General features: G+C 40.3%; 1 protein-coding gene and 1 pseudogene across 1 annotated transcript in view; both read left to right on the top strand.

Annotated features, from left to right (window-relative positions):
- Nucleotides 1–578, top strand: LOC137769319 (high mobility group protein B3 pseudogene; annotated as a pseudogene).
- A 21,407-nt stretch (nt 579–21,985) lies between these two features.
- The window catches only part of PM20D2 (peptidase M20 domain containing 2), a 29,736-nt gene continuing 27,355 nt past the window's right edge, over nt 21,986–24,366 (top strand). Inside the window, exon 1 of the mRNA XM_068551465.1 lies at nt 21,986–22,547. Coding sequence (XP_068407566.1) covers nt 22,092–22,547 — 456 coding nt within the window. The 5' untranslated portion in view covers nt 21,986–22,091. The remainder of the gene's footprint in view (nt 22,548–24,366) is intronic.

Below are 24,366 nucleotides of genomic sequence, written 5' to 3'. Positions count from 1 at the left end.
GTCAAGATGGCTAAAGGTGACCCAAGAAACCAAAGGGCAAGATGTCTGCTTATGCCTTCTTTGTGCAGATGTGCACAGAGGAACCTAAGAAGAAAAACCCCGAGGTCCCTGTCAATTTTGCAGAATTTTCCAAGAAGTGCTCTGAGAGGTAGAAGACAATGTCTGGGAAAGAGAAGTCTAAATTTGATGAAATGGCAAAGGCAGATAAAGTGCGCTATGATCGGGAAATGAAGGATTACGAACCAGCTAAGGGAGGCAAGAAGAAGAAGGACCCGAATGCCCCCAACAGGCCACCGTCTGGATTTTTCCTGTTCTGTTCCGAATTCCGCCCCAAGATCAAATCTACAAACCTTGGCATCTCTATTGGAGATGTGGCAAAGAAGCTGGGCGAGATGTGTAATAACTTAAGTGACAGCGAGAAGCAGCCATATATCAACAAGGCAGCGAAGCTGAAGGAGAAATACGAGAAGGATGTCGCAGACTGTAAGTCTAAAGGGAAGTTTGATGGTGCCAAGGGTCCTGCTAAAGTTGCCCGGAAAAAGGTGGAAGAGGAGGGGGAGGGGGAGGAGGATGAATAAAAAAAACTGTTGACCTGTCTCCTTGTGAATACCTTAGAGTAGGGACCGCCGTGATTGACACACCTCTTGCCCGAGACGTGTCTGTTGCCCTCATTAGATTGAATTACCCAATTGGATCATGATCATATCGTAGTCTCTCAAAGTGCTCTAGCAATTGTCAGTGGTTTACATGAAGTGGCCATGGGTGTCTGGAGCACCCGGAAACTGTATCAAAGTTGTACATATTTCCAAACATTTTTAAAATGAAAAGACTCTCGTGTTCTTCTCACTCTGTGCACCTTGCTGTTAGTGTGACAAGGCATTTAAAGATGTTTCTGGCATTCTCTTTTTTTTTTTTAATTTGTGAGGTGGTGTGTTAACTCTATGGTCATTGGCTAGGAATCACGAGTTCTCAACTGTACATATCTATAGTTTGTAAAAAGAACAAAGCAACTGAGACACACTCTTGACGCTCCTTGCTGGCGTGGAGGCTGTAGGAGCGATGCCTTCCGGAGGGGCCGTAGCTCAGGGTGTGCACTGTGGGGCTGGACCTGTGGACACTGCAGTGGGCATCCATTTAGCTTCAGGTTGTCTTGTTTCTGTATATAGAGACATAGCATCCCGCTGCCATTCTTAGCTGTGGAAAAGGCTGGGGGGGTCAGCTGGCATGAGAAGTGTTTTGGATCCCTTTTAGTTGAAGTGCGGTAGTTTTAAACTGTTTGTTTTTTACACAAACCATAGAACTCTTCATTGTCAGCAAAGCCAAGAGCCACTGCATTGATGAAAGTTCAAGAACCTTCTGTACTAAACACGATCTGCAACATTCTGTTACTTTTTTTTGTATGTTTAGAATTCTGAAATGTTTTTGAAGTTAAATAAACAGTATTACATTTAAAATAAATAAATAAAATAAGTTATGGACATGGTAACTGTGAGGAGATGGATATATTAATTAGCTTGACTGTGGGAATCATTTCACTATGTGTGTATATCAAATTATCATGTTGTACACCTTAGATGTATACAATTTTAATTTAAAATAATAAACAAATAAATAAGTTATGGAACCTTAATTCTTTATTTGGCTGTGCCAGGTCTTAGTTGCGGCAGGCGGGCTCCTTAGTTGCAGCATGCAAACTCTTAGCTGCGGCACACATGTGGGATCTAGTTCCCTGACCAGGGATCGAACCCTGGCTCCCTGCATTGGGAGCACAGAGTCTCATCCACTGCGCCACCAGGGAAGTCCCTAATTCTTTATATTGCATGACATGTACGCCCTTCCTATTTCCAAGTCTGATTCGAGGCAACGGAGTGTAAAGAAGCATAAGTAAACTGCTTTCTAGTTGGAAGGCTGGAGGATGGCCGTTATCAGGCATGGACAACTGAAGAATGTTACACAGGGCTAGGCTGTGCCAGCGTCTTGACCAGGTCCTTAAACCAGTTGACATGAGTGACCGATGCAGCTGTGCTTTACCCTTCCCTTGGCGTTTTGGGGTACTCTTAAACATGCAGGGAAAAAAGGCTTAGGTCAAGACTAATTACCCTGCCTGTCACCAGGTTCACAAACATATTAATATTTACCCTAAGTCCTAGAATTTAGCTAGGTGCATTTAGTAAAAGTATCACTTTAAGAATCATTGCTTTAAGGCATTAAATGGTACCCTACAGGCTTGGGAGAGTTAATGTTCTCTCTAAATTGCCAGAGAATTCCCAAGGAGTATACCACTGGCAAAACCTGATAATTATTTAATAACGATAGCCCCTGTTGTACAGCAGAGTTGAATGTATTGTTCTTTGCAGCAACTACTATGTCCTTTCCATTTAATACAGTTTTAATGGGAATTCCCTGGCAGTCCAGTGGTTAGGACCCCGCGCTTTCACTGCCTAAGGGCTAGGGTTCAATCCCTGGTCAGGGAACTAACATCCTGCAAGCCGTGGGGTGAGGCCAAAAATAAATAAATAAAATAATAATAATAATACAGTTTCAAAATTACACTTTATCCTCACCACAAAAAAGAAATAATAATTATGTGATGTGATAGAAGTGTTAGCAAATTGTAATCATGTTGCAATATATAAATGTATCAAATCAATATGTTGTACACCTTAAATGTACACAATGTTATATCAGTTAAAGCTCCATAAAAATAAATAATTAAACGTTACAATCTAATGCTTCTTGGTTTTTCCCTATAAGAGAGAGACTTCGATTGGAAAATACTTTAGGAAAACAGATAAGGTTATTTCTCATTTAAATAATGTCATTACTTTAGCTCACTTTTCAAAAGTAAACAGATTCTAAACCTCTCCATTGAAATCACAGTTCCATAAAGCATATAGCAAGAAAAAATTCAAAATCTTTTTTCAACTTGTTAAAACTTGTCTTAGTGGACAAATCTTTAAGATCGGTCATCTGTAAGTTATGTTTAAAATAGAGGCACATACAAATTTATTTCTAATGTTTGAAACTTTACTCCTAAGCCCTGTCTCTGGGGAAACTGCTGGTAACACACTTGTTGTCATTTAGAATCTAAGCGCTTATGATTTCCCCCTCATTTTCCACCTACCTTCACACACTCAGCTGGCTATCTCTTCCCTTTTTGTCACTCTGGAGCATCTATTCCAAATGGTAAACAAGAGAAACACTACCCTCTCAATTTCATCTATAGATTTTTTGGGAAGGAGTGTGAAAGGAGAAAATGACTGTTTCTAGCTTATTTGTAAAGTTTAAAATTTAAGGCTACCTCTATTTCTAATAACCACAGATAATCAAGAGATACCAAGGCTGGTTTATAAGAACAAACAATGTATTTTTGTTTTTTGCTTTATATATTTATTTATTTATTTATTTATTTAAAGTTTAGTTGACGTACATTATGTTAGTTTCAGGTGTACTACATAGTGATTTCACATTTACATACATTATGAAATGATCACCACAATAAGTCTAATAATCATCTATCCCCACACGAAGTTATTACAGTATTATTGACCATATCCTTATGCTGTATATTACATCCCCGTTGCTTATTTATTTTATAACTGGAGGTCTGTACCTCTTAACCTCCTTCACCTATTTTGCCCACCCCTCCACCACCCTCTGGCAGCCACCCGCTTGTTCTCTGTATCTATGAGTTTGTTTTTGTTTTGTGCAACACATATTTGTTATTCTACAGCAAACCTATAATCCACGTGGCTGTATAATCTTACTAACCTTTTTTCCATTTCTTAAGTGGGTCAAAGTAGTCTAATTATCAGGTCTGTAATTAAAGAGTCAAATCATGAAAAACTAGTACACTATAATCAGATTAATTAAAGAGTTTTGTTTTTGACTATCATAGTAGAGAACTAGACCTGACTGAAAATTAAATTGTACTTAGATATGCAGGAGTGTCTTGAAATCTGTATGATGAAAAGAAAGTACTTTGGAGAAATAAATTCCGGAGTAATGAAGTCACCTGATATCATCTTATGCTGTGAACTCACTCCCCAACAGATGGTGCTAGCTCACCTCTAGTGAGAGCTCTTCTGGTCTACCCTCCCTTAAAATGTACCATGACCTTGATGGTGAAAACTGATGTGGTGATTTGAATAGAATGTATTGTTAACCTTCTTCTATTGCCCCTGAACTTTGGCTTTTAAGACCTCATTCCACACAACCCAGTTGGAGAATCTATGGTCGTATCCTCTTGTGAATTTGATTTCTTCCATGGTAGCTATAGGAAATCATTTTAAAAGTCATTTATATGATAACAATGGATATTATTTAACTTTTTCAGAAAAGTCAGATTACAGAAGGCCTGTCACTTTAGGTATGTATCCCCCAAAATGACATTGAATCTTGAAAATGTTGGAGGTGGGTGTTTCTTCCTAACTTAATGTGACAAATGTTTAGTGATGATCTACTGTATATTAAACATAGTACTAGGAACTGGGGATGAAAATAGAAGTTATGCCTCCTGCTTGTGAAGGACCTAGCCCAGTGTTTCCCAGAGTTAAGTCATTTTCACACATCCTACGAGAATTTTGCCATAATGATGCACTTTGTTACCATTATATGCTTACTATTTTTCTTCATCTCACTTTTATTTTAAAAGAAAAATCTATCATCAATATTAATTTTTCTTAGAAATACAATTGATTTTATGTGTTGACCTTGTTATCTTTTTTTTAATATTTATTTTATTTATTTATTTTGGCTGCGCCAGGTCTTCGTTGTGGCACACGGGATCTTTTAGTTGCGGCATGCAGGCTTCTTAGTTGTGGCATGCAGATTTCTTAGTTGCGGCATGCGGACTTCTTAGTTGCGGCATGCATGTGGGATCTAGTTCCCCGACCAGGGAATGAACCCAGGCCCCCTGCATTGGGAGCACAGAGTCTTACCCACTGGACCACCAGGGAAGTCACTCATCAATATTCATTTTTAAAGTTTCATAGACAGAAAGTAATCATCAGTAAATGTCATGAAGAAATATATAAATTCTAGCCAATTATTGTTATCTACAAAGTTTTAAGCCTGAGGCCTGCTCTCTCTTAAAAAAGGGAAATTAATCACACAATAATAGAGAGATGTTAAAGCCATAAGCACAAAACTAAAACTTTCTCCCTAAAGTATTAAAAGGGGAATAACTCTCACACTATGCAATTCAATATTTAATGTCATATCAGTGTAACACATAAAACCATCTACAGTACCACTAATGGTAAGTGTCCAACATTTTGGGGGACATTCTAGCTAGAGAGAGATGCATGTAAACAAATCATTATTATATAGTTTCATTAGTGCTACGTAAAGACATTTGGAATACTGTGTAGGATATGATGGAAACAGATTAGTCCTCTGTAGAGAAAGGAGACTGCAATTTATTTTAGAGAAAATTGATGTTTGAGATATTTATTGAAGGATGAATACAAATTTACCAAGAAATAGAAAAATCAGGGCATTTCAGAGAAAGTGAACCAGATGAGAAAAGGCACAGTGTGGTGGGAGCAGTATGGTGTGCTGAACTATAGGAGAGGGAAGAATGAATGTTAAAGAGGTTGGAATGGAAACTAGGAGACAAATTTTTAGAGGATCTGTATGTATACCATGCCAAGGGGCTTTGGCTTAATCCTTTTGGCAATGGGACTCCATCACAAGTTTTTAAGCAGGGGATTATGAAGATCAGATCTGTGTTTTATAAGGATGATTCTGACAGAAATGCAGAGCATGAGTTGGAAGGAGTAGTGAAGTAGAAACTGGTATAAGCAGATCAGTTAAAAGGTTCTTGCATGTGATATGTTTTCTCTTTTTTTTTCATATGTCTGGGAGTACATTCTTTTATTTATTTATTTGTTTGTTTATTTATTTATGTATTTAGTTGCATTGGGTCTTTGTTGCTGCACGCAGTCTTTCTCTAGATGCATCGAGCGGGGGCTACTCTTTGTTGCGGTGCGCGGGCTTCTCATTGCAGTGGTTTCTCTTGTTGCGGAGCTCAGGCTTTAGGCACGCGGGCTTCAGTAGTTGTGGCACATGGGCTCAGTAGTTGTGGCTCGTGGGCTCTAGAGTGCAGGCTCAGTAGTTGTGGCGCACGGGCTTAGGTGCTCCGTGGCATGTGGGATCTTCCTGTACCAGGGATCGAACCCATGTCCTCTGCATTGGCAGGCAGATTCTTAACCACTGCGCCACCAGGGAAGTCCCTGATATGTTTTCTCTTTAAAAAAAAAATATTTCCTAAGTCAGATAGAGAAAGACAAATAGTATATGATCTCACTTATATATGGGTTCTTAAAAAATGGAGCTCACAGATTCGGAGAACAGATTGGTGGTTACCATTTTCACTCAACAAAATGAGTGAAGGTAACCAAAAGGTACAAATCTCCAGTTATAAGAAAATAAATCCTGGGGATGTAATGTGCAGCATGGTGACTATAGTTCACAATACTGTATTATATATTTGAAAGTTGTTAGAAGAGTAGATCTTAAAAGTTCTCATCATAAGAAAACAAAAATTTGTATCTACATGTGGTAATGCATGTTAACTATACTTTTTGTGGTAATCATTTCACAATATATATGTACATCAAATCATTATGTTATATGCCTAAAACTAATATAGTGTTATATGTCAAATATATCTCAATTTAAATAATATTTCTTAGCTTTGTTCACTGAAAAGGCTTAGAAACAATGACCAGTCCAGTAGCACTCAGCACCCCGAGCACAGACTATAGTCTCTAAATATCATTTTCTCCTCAAAGGAGCCATGACTTTGAAAGAGTGGCTAATGTCAGGTCTGAGGCAGGAAATGTACAAGATAAACCCGGAATAACTTGTCACTTCAGAAGGAAAAAAGCCATCAAAGGCTTCTGGGGTCCTGTCAAAAGGATTCAAAAGACAATACTAGCTAAAGAAGGGATAATTTGAGTATTGATAATAATAGTAAGTGCAATGAATTAAAACATATCAAATATCTGTAAGAGTGCAAGGTCATACTTACACTAAAAAGCAGTCTAATTGATCACCTTTTAAGCCTAACTTTTCTGTACAAATTTATACCTCAGGGAAACCCAAATGGTTGATGAGGGAAGTTTTCTTTCCCAAAGTATTTCAGTCAGTAAAATAAAGGAGGGGGATGGGAGGAGGCGGAGTGAATGGGGAGCAAGGGGGGTGGGCTGATGTCCAATCATGTGTGCTTGTACAGTGGCATTCGACTCAGAATGAAGGAAGGGGTGGACCAACATGGATGAACCCCAAACACATGATGTTAAGCAAAAGAAGCCAGATACAAAAGAGTACATTCTGCATGATGCCATTTATATGAAGTTCAAAAAGAGTACAAATTAATATATGTCGATAAAAATCAAAGAGATGATTGCCTTTAGGAAGTAGGGACTCCTGGAAGGGGGAATGAGGGAACTTTCTGAAGGTGATGAAAGTGTTCCATATCTACATTGGCATATTGGTTATACAGGTGTATATAGTTGTCAAAAGTCATCAAAGCATATACATTTACAATATGGGTACATCACAGAATGTATATATATATATATTTTTTTAATTTTTATTTATTTTTTGGCTGCATTGGGTCTTCGTTGCTGCGCGCAGGCTTTCTCTAGTTGCGGTGAGCAGGGGCTACTCTTCACTGCGGTGCGCAGGCTTCTCATTGCAGTGGCTTCTCTTGTTGTGGAGCACAGGCTCTAGGCACGTGGGCCTCAGTAGTTGTGGCTCGTGGGCTCTAGAGCACAGGCTCAGTAGTTGTGGCGCTCGGACTTAGCCACTCTGTGGCATGTGGGATCCTCCCGGACCAGGGATCCAACCCACGTCCCCTGGCTTGGCAGGCGGATTCTCAACCACTGTGCCACCAGGGAAGTCCCCTATATTTTACCTTAATAAAAATGTTTTAGGACTTCCCTGGTGGTCCAGTGGTTAAGACTCTGAGCTTCCACTGCGGGGGGCATGGGTTCCATCCCTGGTCAGGGAATTAAGATCCCGCATGCTGTGCAATGCAGCTGAAAAATAAAAAGTTTCATAATTTTTTCTTAATTAAGAAGAGAAGAGGGGTAGTGGACAGTAATTTTGAGAAACTTTTTAAAGTTGATCTATCCATTCTCTGGGCCAGCTCCACTGGTGGCCTGCTTAGGTTGCCAGTGTGGGATGTTGCAGGGGTAACTAGAGGGATCTCAGAAGTTTTTGTGAGCTGGTAGAGGTGTGGTTACTCCACAGAACTCTGTGGTGGGCTTCAGTGCCACGGAAGGGCTTCAAGCCACACAGAGCTTGGCTTCAGGCATCCTTGGAAAGCCACAAGCAGTGGTGGTGGAGCCATGGCTGGATGACGGGAACCCGGGCCCTGCCCTCTGCAGCCTCCAGCCAGAGTCCATGGTGTGTGTGCCTGTCATCGGCTTTTTAGTGGGTCTCATATTTGTTTAGACTTGTCTAGTTGTCTGGAAGCTGGCGTCATGTGAAACGGGAAATGCTGCTTTCACAATGCTGGCTGAAATTTCACAAACATTGGCAGCACAAATTCAAGAGAAGTGTCAACTCCTTGGCAAGGATGGCACTGTTCAAAGGGGGACTGTAGCAACTGAGTCATCTTTGGAGGATATTAGCCTAGAGAAAGAGTCAACAAAAACTCAGAGCCTGGCGGTCACCTATGGAATGCTGACGAGTACCAACTCTATCCTGAAGGAGGAAATAATAAAATAATACTTCCCTAATAAAAAGAAGTAGATGAAAGATCCAGACACTCAAGAAAAAAGGAGCTGATGGCTGAAGTTGCAAGAATGATCTGGTCACTGAACTAGGAGTCACCACATCTCAATAAATTTTCCAAACAATAACTCCCTGTTGTCCCTCCAGATTGTGGGCCTTGGTCTGAAAGCAGAGGCCTCCTGTGCTGCCAGGCCACATTCACCCACCTCCCTCCAATATGACGTTATCGTCACTCCAGATGCAAGCAGTTCCTGTAGAGACCTCCTTTTCCTTCTCATCCTCCTCTGGGAAGCGCTTATAGAGCCCCCTTCTTGGGCTGGAGTTTCTCCTCTACCCTCAAATCCTAAAAACAGAAGTGAGTTCCTTTGAAGTTAGTCCAAACTTCAAATGAACCGACTATTGGAACCAACATCAAGAAACTAGAGACTTTTAAAATCAGGTCTCTTCAAAATGAATTTTAATCTCATTTGTTAGCATTTTAAAAACTTAAAGGGCCATACTTGTGCTCATAATAACAATCAATAGAACTTTAGTTCTCAGAATAGGGTTTGTAAAATTATTTTTATATAAATGTTATAATTAAATTTTTACTTAATTTTTCTCTATACATAATATAAATATTATGTTTTATTTAATTATACGTGCAGTTTATCAATAGCATAAAATTCCAAGAGGATTCTATAGTTCTTTAGAGGGTCCCAAGCAGGATTGAGCCCGAGCTGTACAGGGTGGTAACCATTCAATGACACACATTTTATTGGCTTTCTCTCCTTGCCTCCATTTTCTGCGATTACCTTTCAAATAAGTTACATGCACCTGAGAGTATGTCTCCAGTTCTGCTTTCAGGGGAAACTAAGCTAAGACGGACATTGGAATGTACAGCCAGCCACATAATATATAACTAGGCCCTGCGGGCTGACTTTCCCTTGCCTTCTACTACAAGGGGTGTGGACACTGTCATCAATAAATGAAGCTTAGTCACACCTTTCTGAACTGTAGTCCCCGTTGTTAGAAAGACAGCATGTAATAGGGACAGTGTCATCTCCAGGCAGTGGATGCCTCCGGTCCATGAATTCTCTAGACCCCTCCCATCCTGCCCCCTTTCACACGTTCCTGAATGTATCGGTCACATTAAATCAATGAGACTAACTGAGCTGCTCCTTCCTTATTCCACTGTTTCTCTGACATTACCCAGGAAATTACTGGGACCTTTGGTCTTAGCTGTCCCTCAACTGTGGTGCCATCTCAACCAGTGTCTGGCAGGCTAGTAATTCGTTTTCAGTAGAGAAGTAGCAAGCAGCTACATTGGGTAGTTTTAGAGGCCAAGAGCCTGGAGTTCTACACTTAGGCCAATCCTGATATACGTCAGAGACCATCTCATTAGAGCATTTATTGCACCCCATCAGTCTTGTGGTGCAATAAACAACAAGACAGAGTACAGCATAGAATACCAAGCATGAACACTGTCTTTTTTTTTTTTTTTTTAATCACCTGCAGCCTTTCAGGCCAACATATGCTTCTTTGAACTGAGAGCTTCGGAAGTAGCATAAATGTTAGTTGCAAGCATCTCTGGGACTTACGCTCACAGGCCTTTAGATTGCCAATAAAGGCGATCTTGCAGAGACATTCTTAAAAGTCTAGTGAGTTTTGGCTCTCTTTTCTTATTTAAGAGAGAAACCAAAAATGGCTTGGAAGCTTGGCCAGGATGTGTTAACTAGTGGCTTCACTGTACAGTTTACTGTAGACCTGTACTCAGGCCTTACTTTGTAGATGCCCAAATGTTAGCGTCTGTAGGGTTTTTTTCTCTTGGGCTAGTTTTCTGTTTGTTTGTACTGTTGTTATTGTTCTGTATTTCAGGAGACAGTGTAAGCCTGGCTGCTATTATTCTAGGAGTTGAGTAAGGGCAGGGACTAAAGTTCTACAACTCAGTATGTAAAATTTAACTTTACCTCCCTATTTTACCTTTTGTCTTACTTCCCTGAAATATTCCTGAGGCTAGAGCTCTGTTTCGATTTTTCCAGTGAGAATACCTGGAATGTCTTCTTCTGTTGGGGTGGGGAAGGTTTAGGTGCCTGGCTATGCAATGTAAGGGCTGGCATCTAGATAGCTAGCTGCTTTTTATTAGAGTTTCAACTAATCTTGTTTTTAATCCACACCCCATTCAAAGTGGCAGGTGCCTCCAATTCTGCAGCCATTCTTGTCTTGCTTTATGGCTTTTCCGACTGCAGATGCTTAAATTTCAGCTTTCTCTGCTTTTTAAAGTTTCCACTTGTCCACCTGCTTGTCATTTTCCAAGTTGTATTCTAGCAGCAAATCACCTATCTGAAAAGACTACCTATCTCAGCCTCCTTTGCATCTAGTTCTGGCCAAAGGGGAAATGCTATGAGAAACATCAGGAATGGCCCCTTAACGGGATTTGGTTCGGCTGTGGAGCACATCCTTTTATCCTTCTCTTCTCCCTTCTTCCTACTGCCTGGAATGTGGACGTGATAGCTAGAACGCCAGCAATTATCCTGAACTCATGAGGGAACCTTGAGGAAGGAAGCCACATACTGAGGATGACAGAGCAGAAATATAGGAGCCTTGGTCCCTGGTGGCTATGGAGTTACCCCAGACTAACGGCGGACTTCTTTTATACTAACAGTAATTCTGATAAATTCTGTCATGTACAATTTCCTTCAAAAGAGGGGAAAAGACTATGATACATTGATAATTGTGTACATTGCATTACTGAGTATGTTGCCGACAGGACAGAACTTCCTTTTTGACCAGGAGGATAAAAATAGACTTCTCTCTCCCTAACAATTTTACATATCTAGTGATTGGAAGAATTTCCAATAGACTGACTCATACCTCCTTTCCTTTTAATCTTTGTATATATGGTGCCACCCACTGCAGGATAAGGTCACGTTGCAATGTGACCTCTGGCCCTGCACCTTTACATGACAGGATCCCAGGTGAGTTGGCACAGAGGGCAGTAGGAATATTCCTGGGAGCCATTTCTATTCCTGGATGGCTAGCAATACTTAACCTCTACACAGAAATAGTGCATCACACATAATCACATTCCACGAAACCCAAACCAATGTATGCTCAGTTCAACTTCCCATTAACTGGATCCCATTAACTGGCCACACTGTGGCCATTCCAATGTGACATGACTAAGGGAAGTCTATCAGAAGGAACATCAGAATGGAAGAAAATAGAGGTCTTAACTGATCGTGATGGAAATATCTTCGGCGAATTTTACTCAAACCTATGACCACATGAGATCATTTCTAGGCCCTTAATGGTCTTGGAAGGAGTCTGTGTAAGTGAGGGACCCTGAAACTTAAGCTCCATTAGCTTCACAGTATATTTGCCTTGGGTAGGACAGGTGGAATAACATTTATCAAACAGGAACACTTAGTTTATTTATGCTGTTGCAACCACGGTACCAGGAGAAACAACAGTCACTATGCCCAAAATTTCTTGTGTTAAATGGGACTCAGGGACATTCTTTTATTCACAAACCCAACACTTCTCTGTGGTCTTAATCACTGGCTTCTGCATAAATTCCTCCCGAATTTCACTTCTGTTTCTCCTTCTTTTTTTTTTGTGGTTGCAGGAACTTCAAACTGTGAGGTCTCATCCTCTTTGTTGGACCTATTTCCAAGTATCTTGCTGACCAAGACACATTCTTAGCAAATGAGTCATGTTTACCTAAATCTACTAATTCAGTACAATTTATTTCTAACTTATTAATACACAAAGTAGTTTTCAAACACATATATCCACATGATGCTTTAATCCTTTATATAACTTCTATCCAGATATATCATGCATAATTTTACACTCAGAAAAGTTCCATGTTTTATATACTTATTAATTTTATAAATTTCCTCAGAATATATTCTTCTTTTGATCAATTCTACACTTCATTATAAGTTAAAGAAAATGGCAGTGTAGCAATGGGATGGTCGATAATTTCTCTGGTATGAGTAGCAGAGGCTAAAAGTAGAACCATTACTACAGTACTTTCACCTTACAGAGCGATCGAAATTTTTCATAAGATTTTTCCTCCGGATTGTTCTGTCAGCTTTTTAGGTTTTTCAACTTCCACAGGCTTGCTGTACTATCAGAATCGTGGGTTGGTTTAGCTGATTCTCTGCAGAGAATAACTGCTAATAATTGCTGTTTCAGAAAACAAGTCAACCAAAGTTAACTAACAAACACTTGCTGAGATTCTATATTGATTGAAAAATATACAATAAAGCTAATGGAAATATTAGTACTGTCCAAAAGGGACATAAGAAGCACTTTATAGAAAGAATTTAGGAATTTGAAACCAGATTCTAGGTTAAGGTTTGAGGAGTTTGTTTATTTCACAGTGTTAGTATTTGAAGATCAAATTCTCTTGGCTTAGCAGCCATGATGGATCATCCTATCGTGCAATGTAGAAGCTCAGGTTTAATATGATCTCACATAAAACTCACTTAGCCATTAATTGAAAATAGACAAATAGGCTGGTCATGGATTGGCAATTTTGGCCTTTTTACGTATTTAATTTAGCCTAGTTTGTTTTCTTCAACTTCACCTTCATTGTGTATTCCTGGGTTAAAAAAAATGCATATTTCTTTGTGTGTTTAACTGTATTTATTGCAGGCTTAATTTTAAAAATAAAACTATTTAGATAAGACTACAGCAGTAGTAACATTTCACAGCTGCAAAATGTCTCCTTATTCCCCCTCTTTCTCTCTGTCTCCCCTTCATACACAGTGCATTGTTGGTTTCTCTTAACAGTTTCTCTAGTATTCTAAAATTATGTGGTATAAGGTCTGTCTCTTTTAATGATGAATATAAACCTTGGACATTTCAGTGTAGTAACTTTGACTGCAGGCCTTTTATTCCCACTTCAAATATAATTTTGGTTCACTTCCATTCAGTGGTATACACTGTTCCACAATTAACTTTGTTCTGTGCTAAACTCTGGTATTAAATGTTATGGTCAAATCTGGGCTTCAAAGCTTTCAAAGCAACATGATAGATCCATATTACATGTCCTCACGATTGCAGATCTCTGCATGGTCAAGTGTTCCTGGAGAAAGAAACTGACCTCTTGGCAACAACAACTCTTGGGTCAAATTATAAACTAATTTTGGACAAGAAAAAAAACAAGAGCATCAATTGCTGCCATTTGGTATGAATTAGACAATGATAAAATATTTGTTTTTGTGAAATGATAATAGAAGTGACATTCTAGATTTTAAAAAATTGGCCAGCTATCATATTTGCCTGAAAAAATTAAAATATTGAATGAAATATCTCTTCTCCCATAATTCAGCTTGAATAAATTTTTCTCCTAAGCCATATTAATTTATAACAAAGGAAGCTAGTTTTAGTGAAGCTGAGTAGCTTATAATAATAACAATAATTAAATTTTGTTAGTTGACATAAAATGTATTAGAGCAAATAGGACTGTGAAATGCAGCTTTTGAGGAACCCTTTAATCTGATTCGTATTTATCACTATGAAAAAACATAAAATTTCAAGGAATGATCTCTTGAAAGGAAATGAACATTTTCAATTCTAATGTTATCATAAATGTATATTAAGAATTTTTAATTTCTCAAGAAAAATACTCGGGACGCCCTTATGAAAAATTTATCTAATTCTGTTGGGTGTTTACCATATGTGTCTCTTTTTAGAAATACTTATTATTATAGCCTATAATGAAATATCTAAATAAATCATCTGCTTTACTGATATGTAGTTAGCTTGGACTGCTGATGTTTGGTATGTGTTATGGACTGAACTGTGTTCCCCCAAATTCATAGGTTGAAACCCTGACCCCCAGTGTGATTGTCTTTGGAGATAGGACCTTTAGGGAAGTAATAAAGGTTAAATGAGGTCATAAGGATGGACTCCTTATCTAATAGGATTGGTGTCCTTATAAGTAGAGGAAAAGACACCAGATACCTCTCTTTTTCTCTTTCTCCACCCTACTGCCCCTCTTCCTCCCCAGCATAGATGGAAGGTCATTTGAGGACAAAGTGAGAAAATGGCTGTCTGCAAGCCAGGAAGAGAGGCCTCACCAAATACCAATCCTGACAGCAACTTGATCTTGGACTTCTAACCTCCAGAGCGGTGAGTAAATAAATTTCTGTTGTTCAAGCTACCTAGGCTCTGGTATTTTGTTACGGCAGCCTGGGCAGACTAATATAGTAGATAAAGGCACAATACAGACATAAAAGGGCTGTACATTTTATAAAATTCTGAATCTGCAGATTGGCAAGGTCTGATGTGATGCACAGTGTGGAGATGGCAGCACCAGATTCACCCTGGAAAGCATCAAAATACCACTTTTGAACAGAGGTGATATTTCCAGTTAAAACATTACAACATAAGTAATTTGATGGTGGTGATGCATCGACTTCATTCAGCTGGTCACTAAATTACAGATGCTAACAGTATTTCAAGAACTGCAGAAGAGACTGGGGACTTGCAATTTCTATTATTGTTGATATTCCTATTATTGTAGAAATTCTATTATTTTCTTTCAAAGCACTTTGGATGCCTGGACTTTTGCAAATGGAGAGATGCAAGGCAAGGGCTTGATACTCTTATAATTAACATTTTTGAGTGCTTACGTGATTACATGCCAGGCCCTGTTCCAAGTGTTTATATAAACTGACTTTGTTTAATTCAGATAACAACCTACCTGTGAGATTGCTATATAGGGACCATTACTTCCATTTTACAGATAAGGAAACGTTTACGATGTATTACATTTAAAGATCAGAGGGACTTCCCTGGTGGTGCAGTGGTAAAGAAGCCACCTGCCAATGCAGGGGACACGGGTTCGATCCCTGGTCTGGGAAGATCCCACATGCCGTGGAGCAACTAAGCCCGTGCGCCACAACTACTGATGCCCACATACTCTAGGGCCTGCGTGCTGCAACTACTGAGCCCACGTGCTGCAACTACTGAACCCCGCATGCCTAGAGCCCGTGCTCTGCAACAAGAGAAGCCACTGCAATGAGAAGCCTGCGTGCGCACTACAATGAAGAATAGCCCCTGCTCGCCACAACTAGAGAGAAAGCCTGCTCGCAGCAACGAAGACCCAACGCAGCCAAAAAATAATAATAATAATAATAAATAAAAATCAGAAATAAGGAAAAGTATATTTAAAAAGAAAATAAGAGAGCAAAAGGGAGAGTGGGGATGGGAGGAAACAATCAGAATCTAGGTTGTGCTAGGTCTTTTTTCTCCCCACCCATGATCAACTAAATCACAGTGAAAAGCATGTCTTGCTAGTAAATTGTGCTTTAAAAAAGAAAATATTTTGTTGAAGCAGATAAGCAGCATGATTAAAGAATGGGATCCTAGGGGAGTATCTTTACCCTAGAATGGGTCTTACTCATAACTGAGTCTAATCTCCTCATTTTACAGGTGAGAACCTGAAGGACCCAAGGAGACACGGGTAAAGTGTCAAGGACCCGGATGAGATCCCTGTCTCCTGTTGTTACATAAACAGAGGCTACACAATTCAGAGGCATGTTTTAAAAATGCGAACTCAACTATAATTTGTTACCATAACCACATAACCATTTCTCTCTTAGGAGAGAAATGTTCTCATCCAAATGTTCTCAGCTATTTCTTAAGCTAAGCTAGGAACTATCCCTAGAGTTGAGCAGAGTCCCCTAAAACCTTTTAACTTGGAAATCACCATGCTATGGGAGAAATATCTACAACACCTGGAAAGGCTTTGAGGTTCTCGCAGACACTTCTTTTTCAATAAGCCACTTTATTGATGTATGAATGACATATAAAGAGCTATACATATTTAACGTATATGACTTGATGATTTTGGCTATAAGTATATACCAGTGAAACCATCACCACAGTCTATGCCATAAACATATCCGTCACCTTCAAAAGTTTCCTCCTGCCTTCTTTATTATTATTTTTTGTGATAATGACACTTGACATAAGATCTACTCTCTTAGCCAATTCTTAATATTGTCAGCACAGGCACTATGCTGTTCAATAGAAAAGGACTTTTTCATCTTGCATAACTGAAACTTTGTACCCTTTGACCACTTCTCTCCAGCCACTGAACCTTCTAGCTTTGCTCCGGTTCCAATTTAACCAAGTGCCAGAAGCTTATTTTGTGTCATATTAACAAACAGTAAATATTTTAAATGTTATCTAGTAAAAAGACTTAACTTGGCTTTTGTATCTTTTCTGGTCTGCTATAAGTTTCCACCAGTGTCTCCTCTTTCCTTATTTTGGTCTCACACTTTGTAGCAAAACAGAAGAGGAAGCACTTTATGCAGAAGACCTTTGGGAACATTGTAATTGCATTTTTCCTAATCAGTTTTATTGGATATTTCTAGTCTGCTTCCTATTTCATGTTCCATCATACCTCTAATTGTTAGATGTTTATTAATTTTTAGACCACACATTTTAAAATTTACTTATGGCTCTTCATTACCACATCTTTTATAAAACATCTTGAGTATTTTAAGCACCCTGTGACCATCCACGTAATCCATTCCTGCTAGCAACTTAAAATAAGTAGCACCAAAATAACTGAGAAGTTTGAGAGGTGAATCCTTAGTAGATACGCACATGGTCAAAATGTACACATTGCTTAAGAGAGGAATCTCTTGAAGGACCCTCAAGCACTGCATTGGGTCCAAGTTCTAAATGTTGTATCAAGAAGGGCAGGGGAGCCGAAAAAGTTCTCTCCATTTTCCCAAACCATAACCTTAGGAGAGAAATGTTCTCATCCAGCACAAGCCGGGCTGTGTCTTCACAGTGTTGTAGTCTACCAGCCTTAGGGAATCAGGCAGAGGAGAAGCCTTTCCTCTGAGAGAACCTAACTGTCCTCATTTCAGGAACGGTTATGTTCAGCAGAGCAGCTAATCTCATTGCCAAGAGGGAGGGAAGTCAAAGGGAGCCTCAAGTAACTTAGTACCAGGACATTCCAGGCTTTAAAATAGCTGCCTTTACCTCATGGGCCATTTGAAGAAATCTATATAGAATTTGAAAACAAGCTGTAATAGAACCTTACCCAACAGAAGCAAGGTCCCGCCAGACATTTTTGCTCATTCCCTTTGCTTTTATTTTCCAGAGTTTCTTCCTCACCTTAAATTTTTTTCCTGCCTACTCACTCACTCCCTGGATGGTTTAATTCTCTTCTGGGTATAACCATTATGCATAGTAGATGCATAGACATGCACTTTCCTTAGCTCCTCCATTTTCCTTAGGGCCACTGCTAGTCTTTTGGATGGTGGCATCCACCTCCTCTAACACACAGCCATCCACTGGCCCCTTACGCTCCCATTGCCCCTATGTGGTTGAATGATTTTACCATCCACCCAGCCGTTCACACTAGAAAACTCAGTCATCCTGCCCCCTTTTCTCCATCATGCCCCCTTCCTCCAAACACATTCCATCAGACATCAGGTTTGGCCACTTCTGTCTGTGGAATGTTTCTGGATTCCAGGGACTTTGCAGGAAGCTTTTAGCTTGTCTCAGCTCAAAGTCTCTCTGTTTCCATTTATCTTCCACATTGTCATCAATTATTCTTCCAGAACAAAAATCTGGTTTTACTTTTCTCCTGCTTAATAACATCTGATAGTTATCCACTGTCTGGATAGAGTTTTATCTCTTTAACAATGTATACACAATTCCTCTATGTCCCTTCCCCCCGCCAATCAAAATTCACCTTTCTCCCTACCTGTTCTCTTGGTTCACTGCTTTCTGCCAAATGACAGCCAGCTTTCCCAACACCTTAGCCCAGAAGTGTTTCTTTTTTTTTCTTTTTTAAATATTTATTTATTTGGCTGCATCAGATCTTAGTTGCAGCACGTGGGATCTTCCTTGCGGCACGTGGGATCTTTTATTAGTTGCGGCATGCAGGATCTAGTTCCCTGACCAGGGATTGAACCTGGGTACCTGCATTGCTGCACGTGGGCTTTCTCTAGTTGTGGCGAGTGGGGGCTACTCTTCGTTGCGATGCGAGGGCTTCTCACTGCGGTGGCTTCTCTTGTTGCGGAGCACGGGCTCTAGGCGTGCGGGCTTCAGTAGTTGTGGCTCACGGGCTCTAGAGCGTAGGCTCTGTAGTTGTGGCGCATGGGCTTAGCTGCTCCGCAGCATGTGGGATCTTCCCGGACCAGGGCCCGAACCTGTGTCCCCTGCATTGGCAGGCAGATTCTTAGCACTGTGCCACCAAGGAAGTCCCAGAAGTGGTTTCTTAATGTGCTATCTAGTTTCTTAATGTGGTTTCTTAATGTGCTATCTAGTTTTTCGTTCCATTTCTTTTTCTGGGTTCTCAACATATTTTTTTCTTCTCATTTAGGTCATGCTTTGCAAGACTATGTTGAGGATTTTATTTTATTATCTTATTTTATTCTAATTAAAATAATATCAACCATATCCAAGTCTGTTGTCTTGCCAAAAAGAGTTCTGAATCTGAAGTCCAGAATAATATCCAGTCTAGTCTTGTACGATTTGGCTAGTATTTCAGCCATGGACAACGTTGCTTTCCCAAGGTAAAGGAAATATTTGACCTACTATCCCCACCAAAGCACTCATTTGTCATGAATTTGATGTCCTGAAAGTTATGGAGTTGGGTGTCATGGCAGCTGGTTTTCTGAGCAGTGAGAGAAGAGGTATCTTTCTACTTGAAAAACCAGTTCTTTGATGAGAACTCTTTCTACCCACCTTCCCTCCAAAGCAAAGGTCAAAATTAACACCTTAATACTAAACTCTGGGTATTGTATTATTTTTTTCAGATATAGCACCTACTAAAGGAAGAGAAGTATTCTCCATTTTTTTAACGTTTCTGGTAAAAAGAATTACAGGCTCCTTAGTAGCAGCACATAGAGGTAGACAGTTGTATGAACATTACGGATATAAATGAAAGTGATAGTAAGAATTACTGAGTTGATCAGATTCAAGAAGGCCATAAGTCCTACTCTATCAACTTCCAGAAGCCATTCTTCCTGCCTCTGAACTCCCAGAGGTAAAGGACTGAGAAGTCTGGGGAGAAGCATCACATTGATACACACAGTATCTGCAGGCAGTCGGCATAGTTGAGTGGTTAATTGCTACCATTACTCAATTAGCTTATTAGATTCAAGAATAATCAACCAACAAACATTTATTGACGAGGAAGGGCTGTATCACCACCACACCATGTTAGGTGCTGGGGAACACAGTGAGAAAGCAAAAGAGTTTAAAGACTGGAGGGGAAGATACATATTGAACAAATTATCACAATTTATTAAATAAATTAATTTAAGGATACAATAAGTAAGAAATACAGGCTGCCAACAATGGAAAACCAACACATACATGCCTGCATGTGCATACACACAGAACAGAGCTTGAAATGAATCTATCTTTTCTCTACTTCAAGTGACAGCTTTATTAATTCATAACAAGCAATATAAATAGCAGCTTCTATATAGAATTTATATGTACCCCTTTTCTGTTGTTGTTTATAGCTGCCTGATAAGAGCAAGCACACACGGGTACTACTGATGGCAACAGGCAGGGTTGCTGCAGTAAATTTATTCAAAACGAGTGATATTTATGGGTTCTCATGTAAATGGACAAGCTGTAGATGCATTTAAGAATTTGGATGTCTACTTACATAAGCAATAGAGCACGGTGGCTGAAAGTAGCCCACTGGAGCCAGACTGGCCTCTGTTCCATACTGGATCCACTACTTACTAGCTGTGTAATCTCAGACAGTGCATCTGTAAAGTGAAGATAAACAATCACATTAACAACCTCATAGGTTATTATGAGAATTAAATGAGTTAATACTCGTAAAGCACTTAGCTCATGTTAAGCTCCTGCCACAGAGTAAGTGCTCTACAAATGTCACTACTGTATTTGCTCAAACAAGGCCATTTTTTAGCCAACTATCTGAACACAATAATACTGAATTTCAGACGCAGAGGGGATTTTTGCGGAAGTGTATCCCAGTAAGGTTTATTAAGCGTAGACAAGGGGGTCCAGGAATTTAATACCACATTTGTTGTCTTTAGAGCTGCGTTTCAGTTAGGATGTTGCCTGAGAATGACAGTATTTTCTGATTTAGAATGTGACATTTACTCTGATATTGTTAATATGTGTAGTAGTTAAAAATAGTAGTAGTCTTCATGTATGTTAGCTTCCTTTAGACTTATTTTGAAAAAAATTCATTTGTCTTATTATATGAATATATTGTGTCCCATTTAACCAAATGGTAACAAATTAAGGAAAGAGGTGATAGAGTATGAAATGTTGATGGAAGCTTTTACTATGTGGAACACCTTAGAATATAAATTTCTACAGTGCTATTAATAGTTATATCATCAACAACATTTTTTCAGACTTTGTGCTTCACTCTGGAGAAAAGAGTACGGCATCTTGAATTACTTCACTGGGTAATTTAAAACCGAGTTATAATGTGGACAACTGCACACATGTTACTTGAGTTCAGCATCAAAGTTGTAAACGAAAATAGAAAATATGCTCTCTCTCAAAGCTGTTACTATTTAACAAAACACATTCAAATCAACAAAATAGTATGAATATATATGACCATAAATGTTTTTATTAACTCTTTGTTTTGGGCTTTTTAAAAAACCTCATTTTAAATACTTAATTCTAATTCTACTCTACTCAAGTAGACTATAATAGCGAATACATATCTAGTGCTTACTATTTACATTCCAGGTGCTGTTCGAGTTACTAGTACTGATTCTAATAAGAAAGCCACACACAGCAGTTTCAGCTTTTATGTAATACAGTAACCTCAAGGAGAAGAAAGTGAGGGCGTACCGAAAACTTAACTACGTAGTCTATAGACCAGTGTTTTTTGTAAAGCATTTATCTCGACACCCAGTTTTAGGAACTAAAACCCTTGTATAAATTTGTATTACTATTCTAGAAAGGAGAGTGCCGTTTTTCAGGGGACTATATTCCACTTGGTCTGTCTCTGAGGCCTATTAACCAATAAAACCGTTCTATTCTGCTGCTCTGGGACATAAGCAACAACGAAAAGGAGTAATGACCTTCGACCATAAATAAGTTGTCAGGACAGCCAAGGGAACGGAGGAGAGACAACGAGCCCCAGGACTCGGGTTCCTCCCAGCGACCGGCTTCAGAAGGGGCGGAGCACATTTCCGGCGTGGCGCTGGAGGCGGGGCGCGGGGACTCGGGGGTGGGTCTCCCGGGAGCTGCGGAGACAGCCTGCGCCGCGAACGTCGGGCGTGTGCGCAGGCTCAGTGGGCCCCCAGGAGGGAGCGACTTAGCGGGCGGTCGAGAAGAGCGCTGACCGGTCACGGGCTGAGGGCACGATGAGACCCGGAGAGGAGAGGCCGGTGGAGGGGGGCGCCTGCGCCGCCGTCTTCGAGGTGGAGCTGCTGAAGCTGCGCGCGGCGGAGTGCATCGACGAGGCGGCCGAGCGCCTGGGGGCCCTGAGCCGCGAGATCTGGAGCGAGCCCGAGCTGGCCTACGAGGAGCACCATGCCCACGGCGTGCTGACGCGCTTCTTCGAGAGCGAGCGCCCGGCCGCCTCGTGGGTGGTGCAGCCGCACTACCAGCTGGTCACGGCCTTCCGTGCCGAGTGGGGGCCGCCGGGGGGCTGGGCGGCGCCGCGCCCGCTGCACCTGGCCTTCCTCTGCGAGTACGACGCGCTGCCAGGCATCGGGCACGCCTGCGGCCACAACCTGATCGCCGAGGTCGGGGCGGCGGCCGCGCTGGGCGTCAAGGGGGCCCTGGAGAGCCTCCCCAGGCTGCCTCTGCCGGTGAAGGTGAGGTGGGGCCCGGGCTTGGGACTCCCATCGCCAGCCCAGGCCGGGACCGACCTGAGAAGGGCGGGAGCCGGCGCTTCCTGTGCGCTTCCGTCCCTTCCCACCCCGGGGCAGGTGTAGGGGACAGCACTCGACGTCCTGGCTTTTGCTAGTAGGCAGAACCCCTGGATCAAAGTCAGTAGTTCATGAGTTGCCGACCTAGCGACATTTTGCAGATTTTTGCTTTTTCACTCCTGCGTAGTTGTAAACAGTTGAGTGGACTCTCTCCCTTAGGAAAGAACGTAGAACCATTTCGTGATGGCTTATTTTTGGTAACGGGCAATCGCAATTTGCTGACAAGGTTGTGCAATCTCTGGGAGGAGGTAGTTATTATAGGGAAACCTGCAGACCCTCTTCGTTAGCCTCCAAAAAATCTTTTGTTTGTGGCAGTCCTAGGAGCTCTTGTGATTCGAATCATTGGAATTTGGATAGGAAATGTTCAGTCGTTAGAACTACAAAACCTCTAGAAGTATACAAAAAATGGGAAGAGAGTGAACATTAACTACATGATCCTTAAGTCTTAAAGTTTATTTCGCGATTTTAAGAAATAGCTCGATCCTTTAAACGGGGAAATGTTTATGTTAGCCACAGGGCAAGTTTAACCTTGTGTTACTCTGTTTTTCCAGATGGTATATTCTTTCTGTGGGCTAAGATTCAATCACCACTGCTCAGGTTAAGGGGAAGACTGATGTTATATTTTAATATTCTTTAGCCCATTTTTTCCAGTGTCAGTAACCTTTCTCTTTTATCCTTACAGTTCCATCTTTTGTGGCTTTTTCTCTTTAGCCGCCTTCTCTTTTCTGCCTCTGGGCCTTGTTTTTCATCTGGCTAGGTTTTTGTTTTGTTTGGGGGAGGAGGTGTCCTTTGCCATTGCATGAAGCACTGGAGAGATTTAGCTTTAACCAGGTTTATGAAAGGTTCAGAGAAGTCAGCAAGATTTAACCTGAAAAGTCATCAGATTTAATGAGTCAAGGGTTAAGAGTAAAAAGCAACTTAATTTAAGAGTTTGGGTGCTTTATAACTTCTGAATAAAGCAAGACTTTGGGAAATACACACACTTCTGATTTTGAATGGTAATACTCAGTTTTAGTAAGGTTATCTGTCTTATCTGAAAATGGAATTTATGTTGATTCTCTTTGCAAGCCAAGAACTTTTCCAACTTGTTTCATTGTGTTCTTATACGTGACCTTGAAAGTATATTAGTTGTTTATAGATAATTTTTCTTTGCTTTTAAAAATTGTTTGAAGAAGTTAAGTTTAAATATCAAAGTAAAATGTTTATTCTGTAAAGTTCTCTTTTGTTTAATTAGGTGTTTGGTGACCAATAAATCTGCCTGGTTGAGCTGGTGGAATCGAATTAGTAAGTTTGTGTAATAGTTGGCCGTTTCTAACCGTGGTATTAAGATTTATTCAGTGCTTTTCATAAAGGATTAATGCGTTAAGACCTTTTTTAAAGAGGTAGTTTGGTAAAGAAACAGAGTTCAGGCCTGAAGGTCAGGGTATCTAATCCCAGCTCTGCTTTAAGCCTTGCTCTGTGATCTGGGGCAAGACATTTCACTCCATGCCTCAAAACCACCCTTCCTAAAATGATGATACAGATCGCTCACCTACCTCACAGGGTTGTTGTGAGGATAACTAATTAGTAACTAGAAAGTTCCTTACCAGTAAAATGCTTATGAATAATTATATACATATATACTAAAAGACAGTCAAAAATAAGCTTTAAGAAGTAAGTCCTAAATAATTTTGAGGAACTTAGTATATAGTACTTATCTCTTTTC

Source organism: Eschrichtius robustus, chromosome 9 (genome assembly GCF_028021215.1).
Source record: "Eschrichtius robustus isolate mEscRob2 chromosome 9, mEscRob2.pri, whole genome shotgun sequence".
NCBI lineage: Eukaryota > Metazoa > Chordata > Mammalia > Artiodactyla > Eschrichtiidae > Eschrichtius > Eschrichtius robustus.
This window is presented reverse-complemented; position numbering and strand designations above follow the sequence as displayed.